The sequence below is a fragment of the Gossypium raimondii genome, chromosome 12, assembly GCF_025698545.1.
Source record: "Gossypium raimondii isolate GPD5lz chromosome 12, ASM2569854v1, whole genome shotgun sequence".
In the NCBI taxonomy this organism is placed as follows: Eukaryota; Viridiplantae; Streptophyta; class Magnoliopsida; order Malvales; family Malvaceae; genus Gossypium; species Gossypium raimondii.
The window spans coordinates 49,782,400-49,796,477 of record NC_068576.1 but is presented as its reverse complement, the minus strand read 5'-3'; the positions used below and the strand labels follow the sequence as shown (position 1 = coordinate 49,796,477).

General features: G+C 30.9%; 1 protein-coding gene across 1 annotated transcript; it reads right to left on the bottom strand.

The window, feature by feature from the left end:
- Positions 1-3,899: 3,899 nt before the first annotated feature.
- On the bottom strand, positions 3,900-7,041 carry LOC105764797 (gamma carbonic anhydrase-like 1, mitochondrial). The gene is made up of 2 exons (XM_012583556.2): positions 6,599-7,041; positions 3,900-4,604 (listed from the first exon to the last, which is right to left on the bottom strand). The coding sequence occupies exons 1-2, from the start codon at positions 6,969-6,971 to the stop codon at positions 4,228-4,230; spliced, it is 750 nt and encodes a 249-aa protein (XP_012439010.1). The 5' UTR covers positions 6,972-7,041; the 3' UTR covers positions 3,900-4,227.
- Positions 7,042-14,078: the final 7,037 nt, after the last annotated feature.

The following is a 14,078-nucleotide window of genomic DNA, read 5'->3' as shown; positions in this document are numbered from 1 at the left end:
TACCATCAATTAATTAAATATAAATTTGTTCTTACGCATGCAAGGGGGGTGTTGAAAGATTCTTGAGCTATACGCTGATGAGATCAATAGACGATATATTTCTTGAAAAAAAGGGTTGCAAAATCTTCCACAAAATCAAGCTAAACCTTATTAAGTCTCAATATGAAACAGTCTATATTCAAATACTTGAAGAAAGGATAAAAAAGGGTCTCAAAATCTTCAGAAAATCAAGCTAAAACAGTCATAAATATATAACTGTAGTGTATGGATGGATGGAGATATGAAAGCTGGTGATATTGGCACGGCTCAATCAAATTAAAAGACCCACTAAAACTCAAGGAAATTTGATTTGATTGAGCCATTCCAACATCCCCAGTTTTATCATCATCTCTAACATATCTATATCTATATATGCTTACCAGTTCAACGGAAGACCTTTTGACAATCAAATCACCATCGTCATCTTCATCTTCATCTTTTGGTCATGTTGAGGAACATCATTCATATATAATTAAAATCTCAGATATATGGTGGCAATATACTGAATATTATGAATGATGAGAAAGTGGAAAATAAGATGGAAGAAAGGTGTAATAATATATGTGTGTGTGTGTGTGTGTGTGTGTGTGTGAATGATATTAGAATGGTTGAGATGTCAATATCTTTGCTGGATTTAGAAAACTGACATTTTATATAAAATTTATCCGATTAGGTTTTCCATGATTTGGTTTAGTGGTTGATGACATTTTGGCTAAATTAATTGTACCCCAAAAACCTATGTTTACTTTCTATGATATCCACTCCTTTTCTGTATTTTTTTATATTCTATTCTTTTGCCCTTCTATGCTTCACCTAAACAAATAGGATTTAGTAGTGAAATTATTTGCTCTTATTTTAATTTGTTGGCCTTTAAATAGAATTTATTAGATTCAGATTATATATCATAATAAATTTGACCAAAATCTACATAGGATGAAATTACACCAAAAACTAAACAACCACCTATAGGAAAATTAATTTTAATAGGATTACTTTTATCTGTAAAACTGTGGTTGCACTAACTTTAACACCTTCAATCTGTAGTCTTATCCAAAACAAGAAAATGAAATAAAAATATTTTCAAATTGCAATCAGTTTGGAAACTTAATCAAATAATTAAAAAGTCAAGAAAAACATACCTAAATTCCTATACATCCTTTCTATTTTGTGGGCAATATTTCATAAATTTTCAATACAATTTTGATTAACCAAAAATGTATATGAAGAGAGTAACATGGATTAAACTAATACTAACAATGGTATTCATCAGTCAAACTGAATGAGAGGTAACCCATTTTATTATTAAAAGTTATTGATATTAATATTAACATTAATATGTTTTTTTTAAATTTAATAATATTTTCATTGTTAAATAATAATTCGGGTCAGACATCATTAAAAATAATCAAATCCGAATAACTTAATTTTTATTTTCTTCAAATTCCAACAATTGAGTTGAATTATAAAATTTTGTTCGGAGGAAGAGGATGGGCAGCTACACCAAGGGACGATCTTCATGAGCTGTCCATATTCCAATTTTTTCAACAAAGATGGAATTTTGCAGGTTGCATATGGCAGTGGAAAAATGGTGACCTTTCACGGTGCGAAAATACAATACAAACAATTTTTTTTTTATGTTTATATAATAAAAATAAAATTGAGGGTAAATTTCCAAAAATGAAATTGAAATCCGGCCCAATGGGAATCTAAATGAGTTGTTGAAAGTAATGATATGATAATGTCATTTGGAAAAGAAATACAATAATTTTGACAAACCAATATCCACCAAACCCAAATGAATTGAGGAAATGTTAATTAATTAATTGAAGACTGACTAATTCAACGCAATTTGGTTTTGGGTTTTTTTTTTCTAAATGATTTTGTAGCTTCCAATTCTCTTTCTCCACTATAAGACATGAAGAACAAGCCATGCAATTGCTAGTCTATATGGCTATGGGAAGCAACCACACCCACAAGCTAAGTGCACATCATATTATATATATGTGATGTTTCATGGATTTCAATTGGAAAATCAGATTTTACCCACCACATAATGTTTTATATTATTTGGATGAATACAATATACACAAAAATACTTTCTTCCTTTTTTATATATATCATGGGTAAATTAGAATATAACATATTTCTTTATCCTCTATGATAAAGGATGAGATGGATGACCACGAAAGCGGATCGTAAGTAAAGTTTGTTAAAATCGCGAATTTGATTTTTAACTCTAGATATTCGGAAAGAAACTTGAATTTTGACACAACCTGAAACGAAATTCAATCCAAGTTAGATAAAACAATTAAAATAAATAACTAAAATAAAATAATATATCAAAAATTAAGGAAGTGAATAAAGAAGATAAATGGAAAGATAGAATGTGGCATGTGAAAGTCCTAAAAAGCCTTGGAAACACGAAGAATTCACAACCCCCTTCAAGCGGCTCTAATTTTCCCTCCAAGATAGAAACCTTAGAAAGAAAAAGTTTGAAGATATCCCCACAATCTAAAAAGACTGTTAAAACTCTTCTAAAAGAAACTCAAAAAAAATTTCTTAAAAAGAAAAACCCAGAAAAAATTTATTAACTCAAAAGAGGAATAGAATAATAATGACTTGAATGTATAGGGTAGCTAAATAAATCTAAATAAAACTCTTAAGTATACTAGAACTCTAATTTAATCTAAAAAAGAAGTAGTTTTAAACTAAAATTTCTTGTTAACATAAAACTCCTAAATAACTTATACTTAATAATTATCAAAAATTCTGAATAAAATAATAAAATTTGACAAATGTAATATTGGACTCATATATAATAATAATTAAGTCTAAAACCCGAACCCAATATGATTTAAACTCAAATTAAAATCCCGAAATTCGTAATTCCAGTCATAATCCCGTTCAAAAATTCTGCTCGCGCAGTCTTCACTAAAACAGTCATAACTTGAGCTCCCGAACTCAAAATCGAGTGATTCAAAATGCGTTTCTAAGCTAAAAGATAGATCTTCAAACGCCATGAGACATCTCAACCCAAAAATGCCAGGATCCCATCAAAAAAGTCGTCGCAAGTCTACGGATTTCTTAAGTCTGAAAATTGACAGTTTTGATGATTGAAATCTAATAAATTTCACTACATTCGTGCGTGTATCACTTTTTAAAATAATAAAATATTTAAAATTTATATAATTTATTATTAATAAATCAAATTAGACCGGCCCATATTTTTTTTTAAAAAAGATTTCTCCTAGACTTAGACTCGTATTCAAATAGCCCTAGAATGATTTACAATAATTAATTAACTTAATGCTTGAACTTTTTGTAAAAAGTAAAATAAAGTAAGATAAAAATCCCAACATGTAGAAAAATAACAGAGTAGCAAATAGGTCGTACATGAATGTGTACTGTTTCGTAATAATTTTGCTGGAAGACTTGAAACTTATCACCAACCCTACCTTGCGAATCTATAATCCCAGTCCATGCCCATACTTTATTCATTCCAACTATAACCCATCACGAAAATGAAAAAACAAAACAACCAACAGGTGATTTTGAGGTGTTTTCAAGGATAAAAAACACCGGAATAAACCAATTTAACCTAACTAAAAAGTTTGAATCAAATTTTATAATTTCTTTTAAAATTTAATAATTTATTTAATTTGAAAACAATATCAATATCATGAAACCAAAATCTCAAATCTATAATGATCTAAGGAATATGCTTTTTTTCCTGTCAAAATGCCCTGGAATGCAAGGAAGGAATATGCTTTTTCTCCCAATAATAACCCTACAACTTGGAAGAATTATAATAATCAAAGGATAAAAATCAGTAGATAGGGCTTATTTACATAGATTCAACATACGTCCTCATCAATCATTCAATTCCATTTATGAATATTAATAATGTGAAAGGCACTGGCAATTTTATACATGCCATCACACTCAACACAAAGGACAAACCACAATAAACTCAACATCATACAAAATGAAATTAATTCACCTACAATCTATATTCCATTTCATAGGTCACTCATGATTAAAAGGTTTTTCTTTCAACAGCCAACATGATGAAGTGCATGGATAAACAACAGAAAAGATTCTTCTTCTAGGTGTTCTTTGGTTGCTTATTTCTTCGCAAGGAAAACTCGGGGAAACCGATATTATGGAATAATGAAAAATGAAGGGCAATCAAATGGTTATTCCTAGGGACTTCTTTAACTTCTCAACTTCTAAATATGCTGTTGAGTACGGAAGGAACTCGGATAAATGTTCTTTGCTTAGATCATTAATAGCCACGGCAAGTTTAGGGATTTCTAAGGTTTCTTCATGGGTCAAAGCCCGAACAAACCTAGCTGGATTTCCTGCCCAAAGCTCACCAGTTGGGATTCTCCTACCTGGAGGAACTACAGAACCAGCTTCAAGGATAGAGTGAGTCTCCACCAAGGAACCTTCCATAAGAATCGAATGTTGTCCAATAATGCACTCTGGTTCAATCGTGCATGATCTCAAGAGACTGTAAGCACCAACTGTCACAAACCTCTCAATTGATGTCTCAGCTGGAAGTCCTGTAACATATAACGAGGAACAGAAATTGACTTGAGCCCTGAGCAACACATGGACAAAATAAAATTCTACAGCAATATTGGTTTATATGAATCATTTTGACTGCACAGCATAAACATTGAAGACGTCTCCAGTTATATAAATGAGGCTGACTTGCAATTAAACATGGGGTATGGACTTGCAGGTTTAACGAGCCACACTAGAAAATAAAGGTAGCAAAAGTGGAGCAACCAAACAAACAAGATTCAAGAATGAACCAATTCTTGGCAGTAATAAAAAAGGCCTTTTCTGAAAGACATATAACAGCAAGGGCAAGTTGCAAATATCAGATCGCTGAAAATAGTAAAAGGCGGGCAAAGAGAACCAGGAACCTTTTAAGGGGTTACAAAAAGGCTTTTTAATCAGTTAATGACCTCTATTATTATAAAGGATAATTATTGGGTACACGGGCGGTGAAAATATTCAACTCCAAAAAAGGGGTTGAGATTTCCACATGTCCTATTCATTTATTTTTTAATTTTTAAATACAACTTAAGGACACATGGCAAAATCTCAACCCCACTTGTGGAGTAAAAAATTTCCACCACCAGCATACCAAATAACTATCCTATTATAAAACCACTCTTTAAGGATAATGTAAGTGACCAATCTCACTAAAGCTACTATAAAAGGGAGAAATCACTGTATCTCCACATCCTATACTGGTCGGTTAGAATTTAATAGTTGTTATGGGTAATATGGAGACAGATGCTTCATAAAAGACAATACAATAGCTCCTCTGCCTCTATCTATCCCCTAGGGGAGATGATTGAAATGAAAGCTCCAGCAGATGAGGTTGTTGATGAGTTAGAGATCAGCTCAAACATTTATCCATTCTCTAAAATAATTTTACCTATTTTTTGCACCTATGCCCTATCATATAAGTAACACGTCCTAGCAAATCACAAAATAGTATCTGTGCAAATAGAGCAAAGACCACCAATAATATTCCTTAAAATGTGATTAGTGTCTGCACATTTATTGAAAGCCATTAGACCATTGTTATGGACCTGAAAACTGCATTTCTACTGTTCAAGGCAACAATTCCAGGAGGACATCATCCTGTAAACTATGTTTTCAGACAAATTTATAATCAATTGTTTAAAAACTCCCCCATAACTAGGGATCCATAAATTGAATCTAAAAAGTGAAGGATGTCCTTCCTTTTGCTAAAATAGGATTAACCTTGGGTAGTCCTAAGCTACTAAACAACTGAACCCACAGCTGCAACCATAAGCCTCACGCTGCACAATGAAGAACATGGAACAAGGACCATGTTTATAGCAATATAGTTTATAGCAATTCACTTGCCTTGCCTCTGTGGAAGAAAAGACATTTTTTTTCACATCAATATCTACATTCTAAGCAACTGTAAAAACAGCATCATAAACTAACATTTCTTTGACCCTTTTTTCATATAATACTCGGTCTTTCAGTAACAAGTATTTTGACAATGCAAAGCATTGAATAACGATAATACATTATCCTTCAAGCTATAATCCAATGGACCAACATGTAGAACTCAATGCAATGAATCAAAAGAAAAATGAGGTCACTAATCATAGTAAAGCTCACAATGAAACCTAAATTCAAATTGTTCTCTGTCTGACAGTAAGACTCATAAGAATAACTACAAAACCTTTGTCTTTCATTGAGCAAAATAGCTCACTTTACATTCTACGGACACCATGAGCTCCTAGGGACCTGAATCCTAAATTCTCCCTACCAATTTCTCTCATTTTTCAGCTTCATTGAAGCTATTATAGAATAATGTATAGATCCTAATTACTTAAAGCCTTAACTACTTTAGCTCGTTCCAAAGTAAATTAACACCAAAACCCAATCTAATTCAAGCTAAAATTTGATTATAAACAAGGCCAAGAAACTCCAAAACCCTAAAATTTCTTTAACAAAGTTTTCTAAAAGAAACCAAAAGAAAGTGAAATGAAAGGATTACCGGTCGGAGAGGACCAAGCGGCGTGAATGACGCAGCGTTCCTGGACATTAGAGCAGAACCCAACGGTGATCTTGTTGAGATCGCCACGTAGGACGCAACCATTCCACACCGAGGCTCCGTCGTTAACTGTTACTTGACCGGCCAAGACAACGTTGGGGGCAACGTAAGCGTCGACAGCTACCTTAGGGACCCACTGACCGAGAGGGATTATTTTTCTTTGACCCCTGTAGTCCCACTTCACTCGATCCGACGATGGCGAGATCGTTTTGGCAGCCTCCGCGGAGAAACTACGGGAAGCGGTGACGTAGCGACAGCCGGAGAACGCCGAGGCCGCGGCCTTTCTAGAGAAGCGAGCTGCAATAGATGTTGCCATTGTTGATGGTAGAGGGAGAGGGAGAGGAAATTGGATTCGGAGATTCAACACCAGAAATGAGAAAGGTAGAAAAGCCCAAACCCCAAATCAGATTCTCTTATTGGGTTTTCATTAAAGCCCAGAAAAAAACTGCCAATTAGCTCAAAAGATAAATCATCATCAGTTTGTAAATTCTTCAAAGGGTAAATTGCCCCCAAACCTTTCTGAATCGGACTGGCCACTTGACTTAGAAATTAGTAGGATTCGTTTCATCAATGTCATTTAATTCGGATTAAAGAGATTAGTTGTAAACCGATGAGTACAAGCTTGAAAAACATCTAATCTTCAAAGTTTTTACATGATCAAATCGATCAAGTTACTGGTTCGTTAGTTCAATTGGTCTAAATGATTCAATTAAATAAATCATTACAAATTTCATAAAAAAATATTAAAAGCTGATATTTTTACCAACTCAATCAGTTCATACCAATTCGTGACTTAATCAATCTAAAACATTTTTGTAATACCCCGAAAGATACTACAAGAAGAAAGTGAAATATTGTCCTTGATATAATAAAATAATGAAATAAAGTGACAAAAGAGAAATTTTGAGTATGTCAATAAAATCTGTTTGGGAAATATATTATGATATATTAATTCAAGAAAGGACTAAATCGTAAAAATGAGAAAAGTTTTGTGGCCCAATAGTAAATACTTAAAATTTGAGGGTTAAAGTGCAAATATGAAAAGTTAAATGACCAATAGTACAAATATTTTAAGGGTGGAAGGATTTAGAAACTAAGGAAAATGGATGAATTAGGACCAAATTGAATAAGTGGAAAAAGTATGAGGAGTTAAATCATAATTTTACTAAAATGAGTGATGAGTTAATGGAGAAATTTTGAATGATCATAAGGGAAAAAATGGTCATTTAGCAAGAAAGATAATTTTGAAGAGTAATAATGATGTTGGTGATATTTTAGATTAATTAAATAAATAAATATTAGTTTATTAATATTTGATTTGACATTTATTTATATTTTATATTTTATATTTTATATTTTATTAATTTTTTATTTAGTATATAAGGAAAGAAGAAAGAAAGATTTTTTTTTCTTTACATGGTCCTTTCGTAAAAAATTCTCCATTTTCATTTAGAAATCAAAAGAATTTCTATAGCTACCAAGAGAGAAAGATAGTAAGGAGACTATGGGGAGTTAGAATATCAAGTTATATTCAAGAAATAAAAGCTGGAGGAGAGAGAAAGTCAAGTTAAATTTTGTTTTCAAGAGAATAAGGTATGGATGTTAAGGTTTTATGTTATTTTTAAGTTTAGTAGTGATAGAAAAGCATAAAAATGGGTTGTGTTGAATGCCATGAATATTCAGCTAGCATGGGTTTGCATTAGAAATGGTTAATTTGCATGTTTTAGGCTCAAGAACAAAATTGAATAAAAGTAAAAATTTAGGGGCAATTTTGTAAAAATATCAAAAATGACCAAATTACACGAAATGAATTTTTTATTGTCTAAATTAATATATTGAAAGAAATTATTAATTTATGTCAAGTGGGTTTAGAGCTTTAATTTTGTTGTATGATGACTATATAAAGTGATTTTGTTAAATATTGATTTTAGGATCAAATTGTGAAAATGTTAAAAATATTAGGGTTTGGTATTAAATTTTTTGTTTTATGAAGGGTTGTATGATAGCCTAGAATATTTGGATAAATTATTAATTGAGAAAAAGTTAGTTGGGGTAATTGTGTAAATTTGAAAAAGCTAAAGGGTATAAATTGTGAAATGAATTAGAACTGAAATATATGCTAATGAATGAGTAATTTTATATTTTAGATCAAGATCCCTAGATACTCGTGAAAAAGGAAAAAAATAGCGGAATAGTCCCTAAACTCCTACAATTAATACAATTCAATTTAGGTAAGTTCGTATGAACTGTATTCTGTATAATTTTGATTAAAATGAATGTTAATTGGTGATTGGTAATATATATATATATAATATGTTCCATTGTTAGAATTGAATTATTGTTAAAAAATATTACCGAAATTAATACTCAATTTAGATTGAACGCGGGATTTGAGTACATTCGTTTTGTGGCGCATGACGGCATTGGAGGAAAATGATGGCAAATTACCCAAGTAAACCGAGGTTCAGCATTTGTTACGAACTCTCGTGTTTTACTTTCTGTTTAGCTTTTACAAGATTCTGTTTAACTCATATGAGTTTCTGTTTAGCTCTTTTGAGCTTCTGTTTAACCCTTATGGGTTTCTGTTCAGCTCTTTTGAGCTTCTATTTAACCCTTATGGGTTTCCGTTCAGCTTTTACAAGCTTCTGTTTAACCCTTATGGGTTTTTGTTTAGCTCTCATGAGCTTTTATTCAGCTTTCGAGCTTCTGTTAACGATGTACTCAAATCCGTAAGTCGTTCTTCGAAAGGTAAAATATCGGGAGTTGTTTTGAATGATATATGTATATGAAGAAATGGTAAGAGAATGATATGTATTATGATATGTATATATATCAATATCTTGATATCTTGATACATGGAAATTATGGAAGTTGAGACGAGTAATAAACTCAAGTGTAACATGTTGAGATAGTAAGGTTAACAATGTTGAAATTATATGCAATATGTTCAAGTACGCTAACAAGTGTCGTTGTTTGATGCTTAGGCAAGTGCCAAGCTATTGGTTGAATGGTAATATGTTTAATTATAAGATGCATTGAAATGGTAAGTGCTCAAATGAAAATATGCTTGTGTTCATGAAAGAGTGGTAAGTTTTAAGTTATGCAATTTCTTATGAAATGACTTATTATATGATTAATTCGAAAAAGGCTATGTTTAAATACATTAGCTTGTGGCTATGGTTGAATGATATGTTTATGACTGGTGTGTTATGCATACGGAATGAGTGTGGAAAGTAAAAAATGCAAATGAAAATTTAGAAATTTGAAATAATTCGAAATTTTTTCACTCGATTTGATCGAACACTCACAGATAGGCATAATGTCACTCACTGCTTATATCTTTTATCAATTTGGACCTTATTCATTTTAAACTAATTTGTCCATTAATTTTTCTAAAAAAAATCGAATTTGAACGCCAACCTTTCGCGAAAAGTCAAATTGTTTTAGAATGAAAACATTAGTTAAATTTAATTTTTTTTAAATATAACAATCCGCTTGACAATTCACGCGTACTTCAAAATATTTTTTTTGAAAATTTTATTTATTTTTACTATTTTTATAAATTTTAAATTATTTATTGATATAAGACAAATAGTGTCATGTTAGCATGAAGTACAAGTTGCCATGGCAACAAGATTAGAATTAATGTTTGAGCTAGCATTTCCATTAATGAAAAAACCATTGGACTCTTTTTGAAAGAATAAGGACTAAAATTAACAAAAAGAAAAAAAGAAACAAATTTACAGAAGATATAAACATTAAGAAATAAATTTAATTTTACATGCTTAACAATACTTTTTAAAAGTTTATAATTTAATTCTAATATACATTTATCTTTGGAGATAGAAAATGAATCAAGTTGTATTTTTTTTTTTTTTTGATAAAAAAATCAAGTTGTATTTACTTTTGGACTTTTGGGGCTCTTTTGGTATCCTTAGACAGTGTATGTATACAGTAGAAAAACAACAGATACGGGGAGAACCCTCTCTCAAGTTCTTTCAGTTGGGAATTTGATCCCAATTGTCTATTCCTTCAACTGAAAGTGACAAAACATATCCTCCCATTGTTATTTATGTGTTTTTTAGACATTGTTAATAATGTTGGGGATAATTCATTATAGTTCTTCATATCTCAACTATATTTGGACATAGGTATAAAATTTTGAAATATGATAACTGTGAACAAATCTATAATAATCCTATTTAGATACATATGCTTAATTATCTGGTTTCTGTGTTCTTAATCACTGGAATATGGAACGTTTATGCTTGTTTAAACATGCATGGAATAAAAACCATTATGATCTTATCTTAATAGAGCTGTGCAATGCATGATACATGTAATGTTCTTCGTCATGATCAGCGGTAAATATTCAGTAATCAGAAATATATATATATATATATATTAGATGAAGTTAGATATGATCTGATCAAATCTGGTTTTACAAAAGAGAACAAAAACAGTTAATGTCACTATTCATAGCACGTAGCTTAGCACACTTTTTGCTTCACGTTGATAACTACTAAACAAGGCTGACAAGGATTTGAGCTTATTTTGCATTATCAAAAAATATCTACCTTAACTACTGTTAAACAGATATTTCATATAACTTTTGGACCAATATTATCGATCCTAGCTACGATTTTCATCTCTATCTTATACCTTTAGACTATAGGAATCTAGTCAATCTATATATATCTATATATAGAACTTATTTTACAAGTATAGAACATAAAGATATAAAGATCTTTGGTTATCTGTGAATGGAGTCTAAGCGTCGAGGATTAAAGAAAAGTAAGGTGATATTCATGTCTCTGTATAAAGCAACCAAGTCATCATCTTCTATACAGTATGGCAACACTAGCTCATCAGCTGCTTCAACAATAATGGCATCTGCAACAAGTTTCTACGGTGATGCATTTATGGATCATTCAACAACGCTGAAGCCCTCTATAGTTGCCTTTGATCATACTGGAAAGAATTACGACTATGGCGGCATCGAACTGCGCAACTACGATGAAGGCATAGATGATAAAGCTGCGAGTTATATATCGGGAGTCCGACAGCGTTTAAGTTTAGAAAGAGATGATTGATCCATCAACTGTAGAGTTACTCGACTTGCTTTGAAGTTATATTTCCTGTATGTATTCCACATGCATGTTTTCTATTTTAGCACTTTTTTATCATATACATCTCGTACCTATGTTTGTATATGAAGAGAATATAACTGTGTTCGAGCGTTAATGTTTCAAACAAAACTAAGAATCGAAACAGTGGCTAGTTTGTGTGCATTTTACGTTTTTTTTTTTTTTTTTACTTTCATTGCTTATTAAAGTTTTGGAAATTAAATGGTATGTTTTATTATAGTAAAAATATAATTTTATTTAAATTTTATAATTTTAAATTTTATTATTATAATTAAAATTTTATAAATTTTAAAACAATTTAAATGAAAAATTTTCATTTTAAGGAGTACCGGTATACGTAGCTGCTGAACCCATTTTCTTTTAATTAACTTTAGCACAAATTGAGATGAATGGAAATGGGATTTTTAAGGAAAGTATAATTTTTTTTAATTCCATAGGAAATAATGATAATTTTATATAATATATGAAATTACTTATAATTTCTCTTAACCTTTAAATAAAAAATTAAACACACTTTAGTATGTTCGAATCAACATCTTCTTGCATTGATAATAATACTGATATTAACCAAATTAAGACTCAATTTACAATAATAATATATATTTTCTTTACTTTCCTTTCCTTTTCTCTTCCCACTCCAATTTGAACATATGGTTTAAAACATTTTTTTTATAATATAGGAAAACTTATTACATTGACTTTTTTATCACATAAATCATAGGTCGAGCAAATAATATTTTGGTACATTATAAATTGAGGGAGTGAATATCTCTTAATCACTTGCTTCTTTCGGTTGTTGACAATTCATCATATTTGATTCCATGGGTCGAATGGTCTTAGGTAAAGATTATCTAACCTGACCCAACTTAATTTAAAATTAAATAATTTTTAAAATAATAGTATAGGATTTTGAACAAGTTTAGGCTCGAGCCTAGACTCTTTTTAAATTCGAGCTTTACCTAACTTGACCCAAGGACAAGTCTAATCCAGATTAACCATTACTTTTTCCCTCATAACAATTAATGACAAATAAATAAAGAAAAAACCTTCACCAATTTATTTCATTTCAATCTTATGCTTTTCTCTCTTTTTAGAATACTCCATACCTTTCTCCCCAACTCATCCCACTTCAATTAAGATTATCACTGTCTACAATTTATTTTCTTGAAAAGTACAAGAATCAATCTGGTAAACAAATCATATTTTTTAACCTACAATTAACCATAAAAGCCTTCAACAACATTTTATTGGTTACCCTAAGAGCATAATCAATTGAAGAAAATTATGTCAAATTGGAAAGTTTAAATGTGAGTTTGACGACATGTAAACAAAACATTCACTCTAGGTCATCCATGAATTTTTTTTTTTTACCCTATTAACAAAGAAAAAACCCTTCACTAATCTCTCTATCTTTTGTTTTTCTCTCTCTTTCCAGAAATGCTTTTATGGAAGAATATTATGTCAAAATAAAAAGTAAGTTTAAATGCCATTTTGACATGGAAGCATAAGGCCATCGAACTTTTTTTTACCATAATAGCAATTAATGACAAAAAAAAAATTCACTAATATGTTTCATCTCAATCTTCTACCTTTCTCCCTCTTTCCAGAAAGGCCTCCATGTCTTCTTCCCTAACTCATCCCACTTCAATTTAAAATCATCAATGTCATTTTTTGTTAACCTAGCTAACAGTTAACTACAAAAGTCTTTGGTATTATTTTATTGTTTACCCTAACAGCAACACACCAGTACTTGAAAAACATTATGCCAAATTGAAATGTAAGTTTAAATGCTACTGAACTACATAGAAGAAAAGAAGAAGAGAAATGGTTTATTGATCTTGTTGTTAGAAATCAATTCCGATATATCCTTCGATGTTCCCTTGCAACTATTGAACCACGATCTATCAGAGAAATTGTAAAACGAATCACCCGGCGCATATGGGTTGGATTTGTTGGTGGCATTGGCGTTGATGTTACATATGACGATGATGGGTTTAAATTGAAGCGGTATGAATTGAGGAAGCATACATGGATGCTTTTCTGAAAAGAGAGAAAGACAGAAGATTGAGATGAAACAGACCGATAAAAGGTTTTTCTTTTTCTCATTTTTTGTTGTTAATTGTCATTAGGGTAAAAAAATAATGAATGTCTTGGATGTTATGCTTACATGTCAAAATGAATATATAGAATCAAATATGATGTTTATTGGTTGGGTCTATGGTCTATGTGGTAGGAACTAGGAAGTGCCCAACAAATAAAATTAAGGAAAAAAAACC

Excerpts from the sequence above, each read along its gene's own strand:
- LOC105764797 (XM_012583556.2), bottom strand. The coding sequence starts at position 6,971 with ATGGCAACATCTATTGCAGCTCGCTTCTCTAGAAAGGCCGCGGCCTCG. Across the intron at positions 4,605-6,598 it reads CGCTTGGTCCTCTCCGACCG|GACTTCCAGCTGAGACATCA; the intron begins GTAATCCTTTCA and ends TATATGTTACAG.